General features: G+C 38.3%; 1 protein-coding gene and 1 non-coding gene across 2 annotated transcripts in view; one reads left to right on the top strand and one right to left on the bottom strand.

The window, feature by feature from the left end:
* LOC139736846 (osteoclast-stimulating factor 1-like) overlaps positions 1–13,412 on the bottom strand; it is a 52,682-nt gene extending 39,270 nt beyond the window's left edge. Inside the window, exons 1-3 of the mRNA XM_071647508.1 lie at positions 13,295–13,412; positions 5,089–5,135; positions 4,299–4,349 (exon numbers count right to left, since the gene is read on the bottom strand). Of these exons, the coding sequence (XP_071503609.1) occupies positions 4,299–4,349; positions 5,089–5,135; positions 13,295–13,343 (147 nt within the window). The 5' untranslated portion in view covers positions 13,344–13,412. The remainder of the gene's footprint in view (positions 1–4,298; positions 4,350–5,088; positions 5,136–13,294) is intronic.
* Positions 13,413–13,541: 129 nt separating this feature from the next.
* Positions 13,542–13,623, top strand: Trnas-aga (transfer RNA serine (anticodon AGA)). The gene has a single exon. It is a non-coding gene; the product is annotated as a tRNA-Ser (tRNA).
* The last annotated feature ends 3,776 nt before the right edge of the window (positions 13,624–17,399 follow it).

The raw sequence follows: 17,399 nt of genomic DNA, 5'->3' as shown, positions 1-17,399 counted from the left end.
ATGTGTATGAGTAGTCTTAGTCTTAGTGAGTCCAGTCTTTCTAATGTTAGACATAAAGTTCACAGTTGCTCAATATGTCTCGTGGCCAATCGCCCGAACCAGCATCACATCAGTGATTGCTCATTCCTACCAGAGTATGAAAGAGATATCATTACATGTGCTCGCCAAGCGGCGTCCATCCTTGGCTACTCTGATTCCCTGTGTCCATATGACGACTATCTGGATGATTATGATGAGCTAGAGTCAGAATGTGATTTCTCAGAAGTTGATGAATGTCTTGATGAACTTCATGACAGTGCTTTGGCTACAGATATTGTCTGCTTGTCTGCTAGGGTATGTGTTGCTGATTCAGACAGTACTAGTCTTGGAGATGCAAAGGATATGTCAGATTTAGACAGGTCAATAGGGTTTCAAGACAATTCTTACTGCTATGATAGTGGCTCATTGGAGTCGGATGAGTTCCACTTCCGGGTTGATCAGTCGCCACAGTCTCCAGTAGCTAGTCCCTCAGTGTTGCCTGAAAAGGCCTGTATGTCTCCCTACATTGATCTTGACCATGGCCAACAGAGTGTCCGGGTTACTCTTGTCAGCGGTTCTCCACAGAACTTGATTGGCTACTCAGTGTTTAAGAGTCTTGGAGGTGTTTTAACGGACTCTTCTGAGGCTTATTCAGTTGACCGTTCTTCACCGTATGCAATCATTGGAGGGACGTGCCTTACACTCACAAGAGATGGAAAGGCATTTCTCTTTGAAGGGTTAGTTGTTGACTCTCCGGATGTTTTAGTTGAGGCAGGCATTCCATTTATAGTGTTACACGACATTACCATCCGTCCCGCGAAGCGCCGCATCACAATTGGTGATGGACCTTCGTACACCTATGGTCCTGATCCTACACCAGAGGCAGATATTCGGCTGCCCCGTACGCCTCCAATGTCTCTCAGCCTTCCCCGTTACAACCCACTTTCATCCATCCCTGATGATGTGACCGAACCTTCACCAGCCAGCAACTGTCACCACCAAGGCATAGGCCTACACCCCTGTTCCCAGAATGCTGAACCTGCACGTCAGTGTCTAGCTCAGTCTGAGCTAGCCATCATTTGCACCCCTGAGATGAATGGCACCATCCCTGATGTCACTGATGATGATTCCTGTGATGTCCTAGCCACACCTCGTCATCTCTGTGGCTGGCCAGCATGTCAGCCATCTTCAGATGTCAACCAGTGTTCCTTGGACACCTTACCCCCTGATGAGCTTCCTGTGGATGTTCTAAACATCAGTGTTGGTAGCACTACCACTCTTCATCATCGACACAGTGCCCCCCCCCCCCCCCCGACCATCCTCGCATTATGGAGATCAATGACCCTCCTGGGCGCCCCCAGATGCATCCAGTGAACCCCGTGCCTTCACCAATACCTCCACTCCTGGAGGTACATCTCGCTTTCCACGGGGCAAGAAGATTCCTGCCCGTCGTCTTCATCTTAACACACCTGTGATGTCTCCAACCTCAGACATTGCTCCTCACCCTCAACCAGGTCACTACACGTGCTTGCATGTAGGACCCCCTCCTGGCCATCCTCCAGACATTGACTGTTTATCCAGAAGCTGATAACCTCCACTTGTGACCTCGGCTACCGGATATTTCTGGACTCTGATTTGTGACTTGAATTATGTGTTATATACTACTTCACCTTTATAAGTTTTGTTAAATTTATATATTTGTGTAGGTAATAGGATAAACATATTGTTTTTATTGAAATAACAAAGGATTTTTAAGTTTATGGAATATTTTTTTACCACAATGTGTAACGTACGTGTAATTAGTGTTTCGAAGTGAGAAAAACAAACTTGCGATGTATAAGTTTGTGATTTATTATGTCTTATGCCCAAGGTAATATTGTAAATTTTAGTTGACAATTATGTTAGTTACACTGGAATTTCTTCTGACAACGAGTTAAGTTTGTGTGAATTGTGTAGTTTTGCATCTCTTGATATTTTCGGCACTCTGAGATTTAAAACTCGTGTTCATTTCTTCTTTTTTTTTGTGATAGTATGGAATGAATCTATGCATGTATTATTTTTTTGTTTAAGGATATTACAAACTTGATAATACAGTGTATTTTTGTTATGGTTTTAAGTGTTTTGCATTGATTCTGATTCAATGTAATGTACAGAAACAGTACATGTATATTGTTATTGGATGCAAGTCCATGTTGTTGTAGTATACATCACGTAAGCAGCCAGGTGACTTGCACATAGCAAGTTGTGCAAATTAGAATTACATGTTTATGTTTTTATTTGTATGTAGCATACACATCACTCTGACATGATAGTTTTGATGGCAACTCAGTAAGTATAAGTCAGCATTTTTATGTTTGTGTTTTTGCCATTCATTTTGCCCAATGTGTATGATTCTTAGTGTCATTTTTTGTGTCTTATGTCACATACATATTGCACACATGTAGGAGAGGTGACTTTTTGTTATCCGTATGTATGATGCTCGTTTGATTTTTTTTTTTGTTGCACATGCAAGGGTAGAATATCAGTAACAGGTTTTTTGATAAAGAAAAGATGAATGTATGTATGATGATACAATTTGTAATTATATGAAGCCTACATGATATGTATGGTAACACATTGTACATAGCACATAGTTTTGATGTACCTCGTGTAGCTCATCCTTCCCCTTTTTTTGATATGTACGAATCATGTGTCAGGTCATACTGTAAGGAGTGACGTCGATGTAGGATTCCGTTTTTGATGCATGTGTACAAAGCAGTTCATACAGTGATACACTTTAAGGACAAAATATGGTTTGGAAGTTTGAGTATGCTTTCAAAAGTATAATACAGGTGTATTTGATCTCTGCTTATTTCTGATAATTTGTTTTCATATGCAACATTTTTTTTTTATACTGAATGTATCGTTTTCAGTTGTTTTGTTTGGTATATGCCAAAGGGTTGTACATTTTGTAGTAATAACTCACATGATAAGTTGATGATGACATTAAGGTTTTGATATTGTTACATCAGGTGGGTGATTATTCTCAGCGGCTTTCTTGTACATGTGTGTCTTACTCATACCGATTTGAATACGTGTATCAGGTACGACATGTATTACAATGCATACACACCATTGTTGTTTCCATGCCACCCATATACTGTTTACTTAACCTGTAATGTGTTTATGCTTTAATTTGATTTATCTAGGGATTTTTGTTTTTGTCCTTTTGGGGCCTATAGTTGGTCATCTATTTGGTTCTGACAGCATTGTGTTTCTTTGGGGGACTGTAAAGGAAAGACAGCTATGGTGTGGTGTTTATGTACTGTTGTTTCATATTCCATCAGAAGAAAAGTGATTACAGCTGTATGTTATTCATGTACAGTGTTTGATAGTGTTGTAACAAAAGAGTGAATGAGAATGTGGAGATCATGGTACTTATGTACAATAGTAATGTTTCATGTTGTGAGAAAAGGGTAGAATGTGAGTGAGTTAGGTATGTATTTGATAGTTGATATTGTGAAATATTTTCTGGTTTTTACAGCGTAAGGTGGTTGATTTTGTAGTTGTATTTAGTGTCATTTTTTATAATTGGTAGAATGCACATGAAGGCACATGTAAAGCGTAGATTATTGTTACGCTTGTACATGTATGCACAGGATTCTGACTGTTGCTCCAATGAGTGGGTATACATGTATATACTGTATAGCAGTACTGATTATAGCTAATGTAAAGTTAATGTTTCATATTAGTTAGTTGTCAGTCAGTTCATACACGTTTTTGGAGACATTGTGTCTACAGTGTATATCGGGATAATGTTTGTGTTAATGTTATCAAATCATTGAGTGTTCGTAATGTGGTCTACCTATCCATGCAATTAGTCGGAAGTTTGACTGGCTTGATTCCACACACATTCCTGGCATATTGAATGTGCATGATTATTCGAATGCCAAGTGTTTTCCTTTCTGATATGTAGAAGAAGACAAAGAAGAAAGTGATTGCGCCAGTGTGTTATACTGCCCTCCTACGGGCAGTGTTTGAGAAGTATGTTAAATTGTTGTTGTACAACCTTCGCCCCTTTTCGGCCGGCAGTTGTGTTGCGTGAGCATAATAAAGTTTGCTTAAACCTTAACTATTGTGACTGGTTATCCATCCCCGAACGATGTTCTTTTAATGGCGATACATGATTCGTCACAGGGATTATCAAATATTTAAAGCCGGACCAGCCTCTCCACTCCGTGGTATCACTCACTACCTGGACTTTAAATTCAACCATGTGTACAATTACCAAGTATACTTACCATTTCAGTAACATACAGCAAGTCACCTTCATCAAAAGTGAGTTCATCATTCTGTATCAAAAGAGACAGATTGAATGGTAACTGTCACATTTTCGTGCACCTTTAAATCAGCATGAAAAAAAGTCATGACAGCAACCTCTAGAACAAACGTTACTCATTATAACTCAGACCACAAAAGTCTCCCTTGCACTATAAACTGGAAATGACACAGTTTTACATCCAATGCCCTGTAGACAAAAGTTCTGTTGCATACATGTACATGTATCACTACAAAACTGATACTGAAACAAAGCGAGAATCTAGATAATGACAAATGAATGCATGTTTGTTTGAACAAATTTTGTAAAAGTAAGGTTTGCTGCTTGTAGAAATTTGTACACATTTTGGGCAACATGAAGTTACCACAAAAATAAAAGCATGTGAAACTTTTTGCTACAGTGTACTTCTTCATGTTTTGATTCTGCAGCATTCGTACAAACAATCAAACTTCATCTTTCTTGGGCCAAGCGCAATAAATTGCTCATGCAAATTATAGCACACATATATGTATGCCTTATAGAGCATCACATGTCCAGTGATCTGTATTAAGCATGATTGTACACTTTTGAGAAGAAAATCTTCAAAATTTGAAGTTTACATGTATCTAATAAAGAAGAGTAATGACATTTAAGTGAAGGTTACAATTAACCTTATTTGTCATGCCTTTTTTCCATTCTTTTCATCCTTTCTGTTTTCAGTTTGCTAGGTAGCAATATACGACATGAATAGAAATAACAAATCACTACATTACCTGCTGGGCTGTGTAGGGATACAACGCTCGAAACACTTTCACCTGACCTGGAAAATATTCGAGATAGAATCATATAACAATTAATTTGCAAAGTTTTCTTCCAAGATAATTAGGGCACAATGCCTGTCAAAGCAAATCCTCAATTAAAAGAGACTTGGCAAGAACAAACTGCAGCTGTCAGTGTGAAAGGGCCATGTGACTGTATTTATCAAACGTGTACGAGGGGGCTCACCTACAAATGTAGCTCTAGCCTAACTGGTAATAAAAACTAGCCAATGTACTGTTCGCAATGGAGCTTTGCAAAAAAAAAAAAAAAAAAAAAAAAAAAAAAAAATCAAGGTCAATGCACTTTCCTCTTTGTTGTCAGCTATGAAGATTTAAAGAAAGAACCAGACGAACAGTACATGGAAAAAGTTTCATCAAACCGAGACACAAATGGGAAATAAAAGTAAGTGGGATTTATAAGTTTTCCATGTTTTGACAATAAATGTGCCAGTGACATTGGCTGTCACTGCATAGGCCTACTGTATAGCAGGTAATGTCATCACCTCATCTCACATCGGTTTGTACACTTAAAGCTAAAACATACTGTGTATTGTTAAACTTTGTAAGGGCTTGGAATTCAATCTTTCACCGCGTTGAGTTTGCTATTCAAACAATACACATATATTGGAATATTTACATGTAGCTCTACCAAGAAACAGGCCTCTGATGTGAATGTCAGTTACAAGGAGTAGTGCGGTCTACAAAAGGTTTAAATAACAGATTGGAAACAACTTCACTGCATCAATCAGAAATCCTGGCAGCTACACAGGTAATAAGCTCAAATAACGGTCTGCCAGTTTGGCAACGGGGCAAAATATTTACAAACTTATGACCGCCAAAACAGTTTCTGGAATCATAACATACTCTCTAAAAAAATTCGAGTGAAAATATTCACTCCAAAAAGATTGAATACAAAAAGAGTGAATTTAGAGTGAAATTGGAGTAAATTTTGAGTGAAAATGTTCATCTTCACTCATTTTAGAGTGACCTCAGGGATCACTCCAAAAACTTTTAGTGATCCTTGAGGTCACTCCAAAATGAGTGAAAATGAACATTTTCACTCTAAATTCACTCTAAATTCACTCTTTTTTGAATTCACTCCTTTAAGAGTGAATATTTTCACTCGATTTTTTTTTAGAGAGTAGGATTTTGTGCACATGACCAAAAGTCATGATTTGTTGACATTTAATCTCATCAAAGCATGACTTTCTACCACGTGCACACAAGCATTGTCTTGCAGGCTATTCAGTCTGATTCAATTATTCAATCATTGGCTACCCAGTAACAGTAGCCAGACAGTTAGCAGACATTGTTCATTTTGAAATATGACTTCAAAAGAGAGCTCTGTCATTGTCATCTTTTTCAACACAAAACAGGAGTTCAAATTAACCTTTATATAACTGTCAAGTAATATACTTATTTCTGTTGGAATTATGTAACAGGTGGAAGCAATGTTATGCATTCCCTAAATATGGCTCAAACACAGTCCTGTGGACAATTCCTTTGAGAATATATTGCAAAGAAAATGGCTGACCTTTCAAAAACAAAAAATTAGTGTACGGTACATGATGGGAATAACAATTTTAAGCAAATTCTGAAGAAAAAAAAATGCTGCAGTATTCAGTGGCAGCAAAATGTGCTCAAACTGTTTCTTCTGCTAAATATGATATTCTGAATATAATATAATTCTGAATGTGTGAGGTTGAATAATTCCCTCCATTCAGGAAAATTTGGTTGTACACACACACACAAACCTACACACACGCACACACACAAAAACATCCCTATGAGTAGTGAGGGGTCAAAGTTTCTCATCTAGCAGACACATATCATCATTGCATCAACCATGTCATCAAATTCATTCACTGCCCACCGTGTTAATATTTCACCTCACACAACACAGTGTTGCATGGATCCAAGGAAATTGTGATGAATGGGTGTATAGGCATGAAAGTAGGATTTTACTGCATCAAAATGTATAATTGGTTTTGACTAATTTATCATTATATAGATTCACCATGTCATTTGTGTGACTGTGAAGTCTGTCTTCATGGTCAATTCACCTAATAATAGGAGGAAGTGGAGTACCCGGGTATATTGTGAATTCTCAAAAGGGGACAAACCCTAAATGCTCACAAATTGGGTGAATAAACAATGAATATGGACTTCCTCAATGGAGGTCAAGGGTCAAAGAAAATTATGGCCATGCAAGAAGATTTATAAATTATGCAGGGCTGCCAAACTGGAGGGAGAGCTTCGGGCAGATACACTGTGAAGGACCAAAGCAATTGTACAACTTAGGGGTATTGGTGTGTGGAAGAGGGGAGGGGGTGTTCCACACTGGTAAGGAGTTTAGACAATTTTAAATTTTAAATGGTGTGTTAGTGTGGTGCATACTTCATCATAATTTTATCACATACAGTATGTAAGCCCACATAAAGTGGGTGCTCCTAAAAATGTCAACATTTGGGGTTTGATGGGCATCTATTGAATGTTTGGAATGGGATTTCGGTGACATTTTTTTTTGTTTATTAATTTCCTACTGCATTTTAGGAGTTCAGCATGAGAATTTGTTTAAGTCAGAAATGGGTTTAATGAAAGTTAGCACCACTGGTTTAAATGCAATCTAACTAAAATTGCACATATCTGCACAAAAAAAAAAAAAAAATTTCCTCTATGATTTGTGCTTTGAAATCATTGGATAATACACACTGTACTTCAGGAGTACATGTGAACAAATCATGCCAGTTTGCAGAAATTTTGATCATGGAAGTTTAGAGACAATTCTGTTAAACTAAAAATGAGCTTGTGAATATTCAGACAAAATAGATCAGGCTAAGCACTATCTTATTCCAATGTCTCACAATATTTTCTAGTTACTCTATAGAGTTCTACAATATATAGCTTTGATTCATGTAGTAACACCAGGCCTCGAATTTCGCCAGTTTTAGGAACAGGCAATTTTTGGTTTTAGGGGCACTCTCTCTCAAAATTTTTGAAGGGCAGCAAGGAAAAGTTGCCATAAGCATGGTAATAGTGAGAGAGGCATTGCGGCAAGTAGATAGGGCATTGCGGCAAATTGCCTTTTGCCTCCCGGGTAATTCGAGGCCTGTAACACAATTAGTACAATGTACCACGGAGTCAGAATGCAACGTAAGGCCATGTGAAAAAAAAAAAAAATTATTATGTAGTTTCTCATCCCCGCCCGCATCATTTTTTGACTGCTGAATTAATTTTTTTAAATAAACAAAACAATAAAAACATGAAATTTCAGCTGATTTTTGCTGTTTCCAGCCATTGAACCTTGCACATCACAGCCTTCTTGCACATCACAGTTCACGATTACCCCAGTGGTGCTGTGCAGTGGATTGGCCATTCAAAAATCCAGGGGGGAAAAAAAACTGTCGTTTAGGAAAAGGCAAAGAGAAAAAAAAGTGCCCTCATCCTCCTTTTTCTCATATTGTAAAGGTTAGGGCGAAAAACTTTTTTGCCCAAGGCCAAATATTAAACCATTCCACAGCAACACAGTGGCAGATCCAAGGGGGGGGGGGGGGGCACTCAGTGTCCCTTATTTTTTGTATTCTAAAAAAAAAAATGGAGTGCGTGCACCTCCCCCTCCCCTTATATGGAATTCCTGGATTCCCCCCACAAAATGTGTCTTGGTGCCATTCTTTCTTTCATTTCACGGAGTGAAGATGTAGCTACTGTATGTAGGCCCACATGTACAGATAACTCTTCGGTACTGTTTCAAAGCTCAAACTTTACTTTCTCTCTGAGGTATGAAAATTTTAATATGAAGCACAGCCAAAATCTTTATGAAGAAGCCATAATAACTTAATATGTGATTTCAAAAATGATGATGATGATGATGATATTGATAATAACCCTGTTCATATGCACTGGACTGTTGCCAGGCAAAGTTTTCCACAGCTGATATGATGCCACACCATATAACACCAACAGGGCTACTGTATTTCGAGAGAGCCTAAGCTTGGCCTAGGGCCAGGCCGGGCCTATCTTTTTGATAGGGTAAACATTTAAGAAAGTAGAGACGAGAGTAGAGTCATGTACTCATGGAGGAGTGTTGACCGTTAAGCATGTCTAATTCCGCGAAAAACTTCTCAGTTATAATATGACATTTGCTGGGTCAGTTTTTTGCTTCTGTAGACAGACACCATTGATATATACGCTAAGAATTGCGACGTTTTCAATCGTTCTGTTTGAACTCAACTTCGACCCTGTTCCCCCGGCATAAAAATAGTTCAAGTATTAATACTTTCCAGCTTGGTTTTCAAACCAATCTGGAATAAATATATACAGGATTGATTAGTTAGGCCAAGTAAAAAAAGAAACCAGTTTCTCGTCCTCGCGCGCATCGATTTTGGCCGCCGCATCGATTTTTTTACTATTTACTATTTTCAAAATGGCGCTGAAAATACCAAGAAATTCATAATTCTCGTCCCAGCCCGCTCCCCGCCCGCCTCGATTTTCAGTTGCCGCATCAAATTTTTTGATATTTACTATTTTTTCGGCCGCCGAAAAAAAGATCGACAATTCACCTACCAATCGTGATGTCATTTCTAATTACGCCTTGCGTCCTCTACTTAGCTGTAGTACAGCTGTAGCTTCTGTAGTGTGTATGTATAACGCGTAACGCATGCATTTCACACTGTGAGCTCGGCAAGAAGGAATGACCCACAAAGCAGTCGAACTGTAGTTGGATGGGCGCGGGCGCGGGCGGCGCCGGCCGGCCTGGGCTAGCTGTGATGAACAGCGCACTCGGTACGTCGTGAACGCGATAGCGGCAACATTTTTTTTGCAATCAATCGCTGATATTCCACGCATATTTCGCGCATTGTTCGTATTTTTCCCCGTTTCTCATATTTCAAGCGGATGATTGTACTGTACAAATGCTTGTGAGGATTGTATCGAGTTTGTATACATTTTCATGTCATTGTGACTACAATTGTATGTGCATGTGTGTGCAGTGTCGGAAGGTACGGTGCCGGTGCAGTGGCCGTGCCGCACCGTATTGGCAAATTAGTGTGCGTGTCTGTATTTAACATATGCATGTAGCTGTCCAGGGTCGGTCACCGGTACCATCCCCCGAGGGGCCTGTTGCATGAAACTCCAACCGGATTTTTTTTCCGGTTGAAATCACAAAATTCCGGTTGGAAGCTCCCAACCAGAGTTTTTATGCAACGGATTTTACATTCTTAGGTTAGCAACCTTAAAAAATTCAGGTTGGGCAAATCCCAACCTGAATTTTCTAAGGTTGCTAAAAAGTTTTATGCAACGGGACATGTCTGTCAGCTGTCTGCACGCACGCATGAACACATTCGAATGTGTAGAAGCCCGTACACTTTGCTCTGTAACGTTGCATCGCTGACGGCGATTTATTGTTCTATTTTGAAGAGAAAGTGAATGCGCTTTTCCAGCAAATGTAGAATTATCAAATGGGTGTATCTGCAAAATAAATAACTTTTCCACGGATTCTGGTTTGTCTCGTATTTCTGCGGGATACTTTTCTTTACTATGTAAATTCACGGACACGGCCGTGAGTCGTATCATCTGTAGTGTGGTATACAATCATTCATCATCCAAATGATGAGTGATTTTCAAATGTCTTTTTAGAACATGAAGAAACATCTTTAAACGTTTAATGCTATAATGCCATATCAGTATCATTTTGACATCCATCTGCAATTGTACAACAGTTTCCAGTTAAATGTGCTACAATAATTGTACTGTGAAGAAATGCAGATACATACCAGCTGTGTGGACACAAAAAGTCACAAACACCAATGATGAATAAAGCAGTGTTTTGAATATCATAGAATTTATTTCAGTCGTACATTCCTTGTTGAAAGACATGTTTTATACCTGTTTCTGAGTAGCACAATACATCAGAATTGCAAGTATAACACTGGTATCAGAAACAGTGGCGGATCCAGAGAGGGGCGCAACCGGCGCACGCCCCCCTTTAATTTTCGTTAAAAACAAAGAAAATAAAAAGAAAAAAGATGAAATGAAACCCGGAAGTGGCACCAGGAGAAATATTAGTCACGCCTCCTCTTTACAGAATTCCTGGATCCGCCCCTGAGAAATGCCATTACAACACTAATAATACCAGTATTAAGATGGTCATTTTCCCTTGACATCTGTAGTGGAAAGAAAAAGCAAATGTATTTCTGCATGCATGAAGTTTCATTTCAAGTATGGTACATAATCTATTTGTTTGAAAATGCACAGAGTGCAGGCAAGACATACTGTACACTTGGGACCTGGTCTCTCATATTAAACACAGCTACCAGAGTGATATTTCACTAATTGGTTATAAGAAAATAGTAAAGCCCTCTCTCGTTACCTTTCTCAGAATTACCGGATGAGAAACACATATTACTTTCATTTTGACAATCCTCGAAATAATAGTAAGATATCAAATAGTAAGGACCTCCCTCATCGCCTTGCTCAAAAAACCCGGACGAGAAACTACTATCTTTTTTTACTTGGCCTTAACATTTTGACTCACCTCTTCCACTGTTTCCTCCTGTTTTCTGGCTGTTTCCTCCACTTCTTTACAGTGCTACCCAATTCATCGCTGCCTTCGTTTGAAAAATGACCGCACTAACGTCTATGGCATGCCAAATGCTCATTCACAATATTACGAAGTTAAATTTAGTGCTTGAACAACTTACTATTACTTTAGTCAATAAACGTAAATGTACCGATATAGTGCCATCAGTACTTGTACACTTACGTTTATTGACTAAAGTACTAGTAAGTTGTTCGAACGCTAAATTTAACTTCGTAATATTGTGAATGAGCATTTGGCATGTCACAGACGTTCTTGCGAAGGCGGCGATGAATTGGGGAGCGCTGCAAAGAAATGGAGGAAACAGCCAGAAAACAGGAGGAAACAGTGGAAGAGGTGAGTCAAAATGTTTACTGATTAATCCTATAGATTTATATCTATTCCAGATTGGTTTGAAAACCAAGCTGGAAAAAATAATAATAACCATTTTTATGCGGGGGGAACTGGGTTGAAGTTGCGTGGTTCAAACAGAACGATTGAAACCGTCGCAATAGCGTATGTATCAATGGTGTCAGAAGCGAAAAACTGACCCAGCAAATGTCATTAAACATAGATGAGAAGTTTTTCGCGGAATTAAACATAAATTACTTGTCGGTCATGGAGGAGTGGTGTCATGACGAAGAGTTTACTACAAGTAGACTAATGGAATCAAGATCGAGTATTGGTTACAACTGACATTCATAATGACAAGTGACAAGACTGAGCAAAGCAATTAGGCATACCGTACTGTAGATCTAGACCCTTGACTGTATTATGTTCTATGTATCTATGAATTTTTATTCATTTCAGGGTATAATGGCATTGGTATTGCTGGTATTGTTTTGACTAAGGCAGCCATAGAAGTCTACTTTAGATGATTAAATTATGTACAAACTTTCTAAGCCGAGATGCAGAACAAATGTAAGGAGGGATACATTCACACATCGAGTGATAGAGGACTGGAATTCCCTGCCGGAAGAAGTAAGTTTAGTGGAAGCTCCATCTATAGATAATGCTTTTAAGACTAGGCTTGATCGACACTGGGTAGACCAACAATGCCTGTCCCCTATATAGTCAACTCTGACGTGAGATGAGCAGTAATTACTTTAATATACAGTAACACTCACAGCCTGTCTGCTGCCTTGCCTTCTTTAGAACTGGACAATAAGAAACCACCCACCAATACAAAGTAAGTGCCAGCTGATGATAGATTAGACTAGAGATTAGTCAGAAGAGAACAGACCTGGAAGCTCGACTGCTTCTACACAGCAATCTCCCAGTATCTTCGGTAAAGGTAAACTTTACGTTTTGGTAATGTAACTGTAAGGTCTACAGGAGTTCATTATTGAGCTCCTCCTAAAGCTGGTGAAGGAGGGCCGAAGGGCCAGGGCAGGGGGCAGTATCCATTTCGCACCGGCCAGCGTCGGGTGGATTCGAGCAGCACTCCCGCTGCACTGAAAATCGACCTTGCAGACACGCAGGGCAGGCAGCGCAGGGCGGCTACGCTAGCCAGCTACGAACCATCCTGAACACACATTGATATTTACTTGAATTTGGCTTGCGAGTGATAAAAGTGACAGCACAAACCTGGTTTAGGAGTAGGCCTGGGTGGTGCAGGTCTCGCAGGGGTCGTCATTTTGCTCTATTTCGGCCAAAACTACTCCTGAAAGGCAGCAAATGTTGGACAGTCACAGGTAAACAAACACGGAAGTGGTGTGTGAGAAATGTTACACCTGCGAACCCAGAGTACATCCAGTGCATCTCACATGCATGCAGTAAACGTATGGCCGTACGGTGTTGTCAAAGAGAAAATAGTGTCACACATTCATCATCGGTAGTCGTGGCCGAGCGGTTAAGGCGACAGACTAGAAATCTGTTGGGGTCTCCCCGCGCAGGTTCGAATCCTGCCGACTACGTAACCTTTTTGCTTTTGCCCGCGGAGTCACTTCATATTCTTTCTTTAATTACCACTTGTTGTACGGATGTAGTGTTTCACTACATGAACATGATGCTTGTGAGGACTTTTTTTTTCTCCTGAATTCGCATTGCTAAATTTTTGGCGAAATTAATTTCCCAAAGTGCACAAATTATATCAATTTTGGACTATAGGACTACTCGACTACCCAGTGAGATGTCAAGGGATACTGCTTAAATTACTAAAATGTCACATTTTGTTACAGGCCCTGTGACAACTTTTCTTCTATAAGAATTAAGAGAAATGGGTTATTTTAGACAATGGGGTGATGAATGAAGGATTTATTCTTTCACATGTACTGCTTGAAATTAAAAATCAACCATTAACATATTCACATGCGTATCATTTTCATGAGTTGGAATGCTCATAGTACACTTTGTCAATACGTATTATGCATTTACATAATGTATTTCTGCTTTTATGATTACTGTAAAAGTAGAAAAATCTGCATGAGTATTTTTTTTTTTGTATTTAGCTGGGTAAGATGAATTTTGCACACTTTTAATTCCATGGAATCAAATCAAAAAGTAGTATTACATAATTATAACAAGCAAAAAAAAGATGTGTCTTTTGTTTTCACAGTTTCATGTTTGAAATGTGTGAAATGTGTGAACAAAATTTAACAATATTGTACTTTCTTTCAACTTTTGTATTTTTTTTCTTCAAAAAGTTGCAGAAATATATCAGCTGAGCAGAACTATACTTGAACTTAATTTCAATATTGTACATTTTTGGTTGGGTTTGTTTGTTTGTTGTGTTTGTGTTTTTTCGGGGGGGGGGGGGTTCCTGTTTGTGTGCATATTTACATATATGTCAGGTGTATATGTGTGTGTGTGTGTGTGTGTGTGTGTGTGTGTGTACATAAACTTTTGTTGTCAGAATTGAATTTGTGTTATTTTCAATGTCATGAATTAATTTGTATATTGCCTATATGGAAAAAAAAGAAAAATAAAAGATTGACAAAAAATGTAGCAAGCAAGTTCATTGCTGGTATGCCCTTGCAAATTTTACTCTGATATTCCAGTTTGGGTTTTCAGTGTCAGAATATTTTCTCTGGCCCTGACAACTGTTTGATTTTTCTAAGGAAAAAATTTTAAAAAAGATCAAAAGGGCTTTCCCTTCAGCTATCTTATTTATCTCTTTCCATCTATCTACTGGTATCTACCTACGTACCTTTTGTATACAACTGTATATATACAAATTTTAACAGACACACACAAACACACCATGGTATATATTCCAGGATACACACATTGTACACACACCACAGAGGAGTCACACCTCCCTGCACACACCAACACACACACACACACACACACACAGTCATGTAGACTCTAGGACAGGAGAAATTGGAGCAAAATATACAGAACACAAAAATACTTGCTCACAAATGAAACAGGACACCCCCCCCCCCACACACACACACTCGCAGCTCACACATATTATGCACATCACTAATTAGCAGTAGACATTATCGATGATATCTCGGACTATTCATATTATTAAAAAAAAAAAGATAACGTACCCATATACATGTATTCCTACCTGTTTACAGTTTCTTTACTTTTTTAATAATTTTAGAAATATCCATCATTGTGAGAATACTGCAGAATATTACATGTTGTTTTAACACCAAAATAATGTCATGTAAATGCAAAATACAGTATGAATCTTGCAAATATACCGGTACTACAAATGACAACACATATAACAACAAAAATATACTGGACAATCATGCACAGGTGAAGAAAATATTCCATTTTGTCTTGTCTTTTTTTTAATACAATATACACTTGTGGGACTATGCAACATTTCTTTATAAGATCACAATCAAAGAATACATTTGGAAAGATTCCCCCAAACTGATATCTGAGTTTCAAAAGGGGAAGAAATGATATTGGAGTCGAAATACATGCAAGACCCAGAGACTTATTATTCTCAATGTGCACACATTACACCATCCCAAAGATATCATGTTGATAAAATTCTTGTAATCATTTACAAACACACTGTACAGGTCACACAAGGGAGAGCCCACATTGAAGTGATTGCAAAATACACAAAACATTCCAAGTTTTTGTTTGAAAGAAAATACTCTACAGATTCAAGACATTGAAAGGACCTCCTTCTCAACCCGTAATTGGCTCAAGCGAACCATCACGGGAAAATGACACAAGATGAAGGTATCTTACCAGCAATGTACCCACTCCTCAAAGGGGAATTTTAACCATAGTCACAGGCTATGGATAGACACAGAAAGATACTGGGATGTCTCAACTGTTGAGGTTTGAGCATGTTAGCTAGTGAATCTGTGGCATATTAAGACTTTTTAAAAAGATGACTCAAGCAAAATTATGACTGTCGTAATTGTCATTCTGTCATCTCACGTGAATGTGATGAGACACAAGAAATATTACAACTGGACAGGGATCAACACACTGACCACTGCACTGACCATTGAAAGCACAGATGGCATTTGACCGGCCAGCAATAAGTGAAACTGCCACTAGCTGGGTTGTATGCATGTAAACCTAATACAACACAGATCAAACACACAAGGGCAATGCCTCAGAGTCTGTTCAAACTTATGCAAAGAACATGCTTTTTTCCGAGTCATTTGCAAATGAATACCCAGCATATTACCATAGGAGAATATTTCTATACATTATCATTTTCTGTCAAGTGCATCAGTACAACCTCACTCACGGAGGCACTATTTCTGTGTCAAATTTTTCATGCAGTCTTAGCCATTGGACTAACTCCTTGACCAGTCAGTAATTCTTGTATTTATTGCCAAACCTTTGCATTCTAACCTGTCTACCTTACAGTGGCAGAATTAAATTGACTTGCTGATATTCAGACTTTCTCTGTAGTATTTGTTGGATGAGAGGCTGGAGGTTGGGTAATAGAGACTGAGAGTTTGTATATAAGAGCATCACTACCTTTCAAAAGTCCGACTTGTTAAGACTAAAACACAGCATGATAACCTTCCTTTCCTATAAACTGTACATGATGAGGGTGAAAGTTTGAAAGATATCACTTTGGCTGACAAATAACTATCCTTTAAATACATATTCTGTCAAAAATCAATCCATCATTCTTATAATTCTGTATATTGCATGCATAAGTCGACATCATCCTTGTGTGTGTATGTGTATTTGTGTACGCGTGTAAGAATTTTTAAATCTACCCTTCACCAATGCGTGCATTACTACAAATGTTCTGAACTCTACAAAATGACACCTATGATACAAAAAATGTTCCGAGACTTTCAATCATGTACAGGGTACTATGGGATAGCCTACAAATTGCAGTAAAAGTAGTTTGCATCTTAAAGCAATAGTACTATTCTCTTTCCTCCTCAAATGAGAAAATATCTTTCAAATCAAATGGCATTCTATACTCTCTTCACAGGGATTTCAAAAGGTATTACTGAAAAGAAATCCTAAGCATATACATAAAATATCAACTTTTAGCTACTCTACTTAAGATCTCCAATAGTATGTCCTTTTTCTCAATATATGCCACTATCCCATTAAACATAGCATTGTGGCGTTTCCCAAAATGTTACATACGTACATATATGTATATTTATATATATATAAATAGAAACAAAAATATAAAAAAAAGATGCTGACTCATACAAGCAATCCATATTCCATAGGGGCACTAAATGACAATTGATTTTTTGAGTGTTGAAGATAATCACAGTATATG

This window comes from Diadema antillarum, unplaced genomic scaffold, assembly GCF_040938485.1.
Source record: "Diadema antillarum isolate AM-2024a unplaced genomic scaffold, OU_Dant_1.0 seq00000665_RagTag, whole genome shotgun sequence".
NCBI lineage: Eukaryota > Metazoa > Echinodermata > Echinoidea > Diadematoida > Diadematidae > Diadema > Diadema antillarum.
The sequence above is the reverse complement of the archived record's forward strand: the minus strand, read 5'-3'. Positions and strand labels throughout refer to the sequence as shown.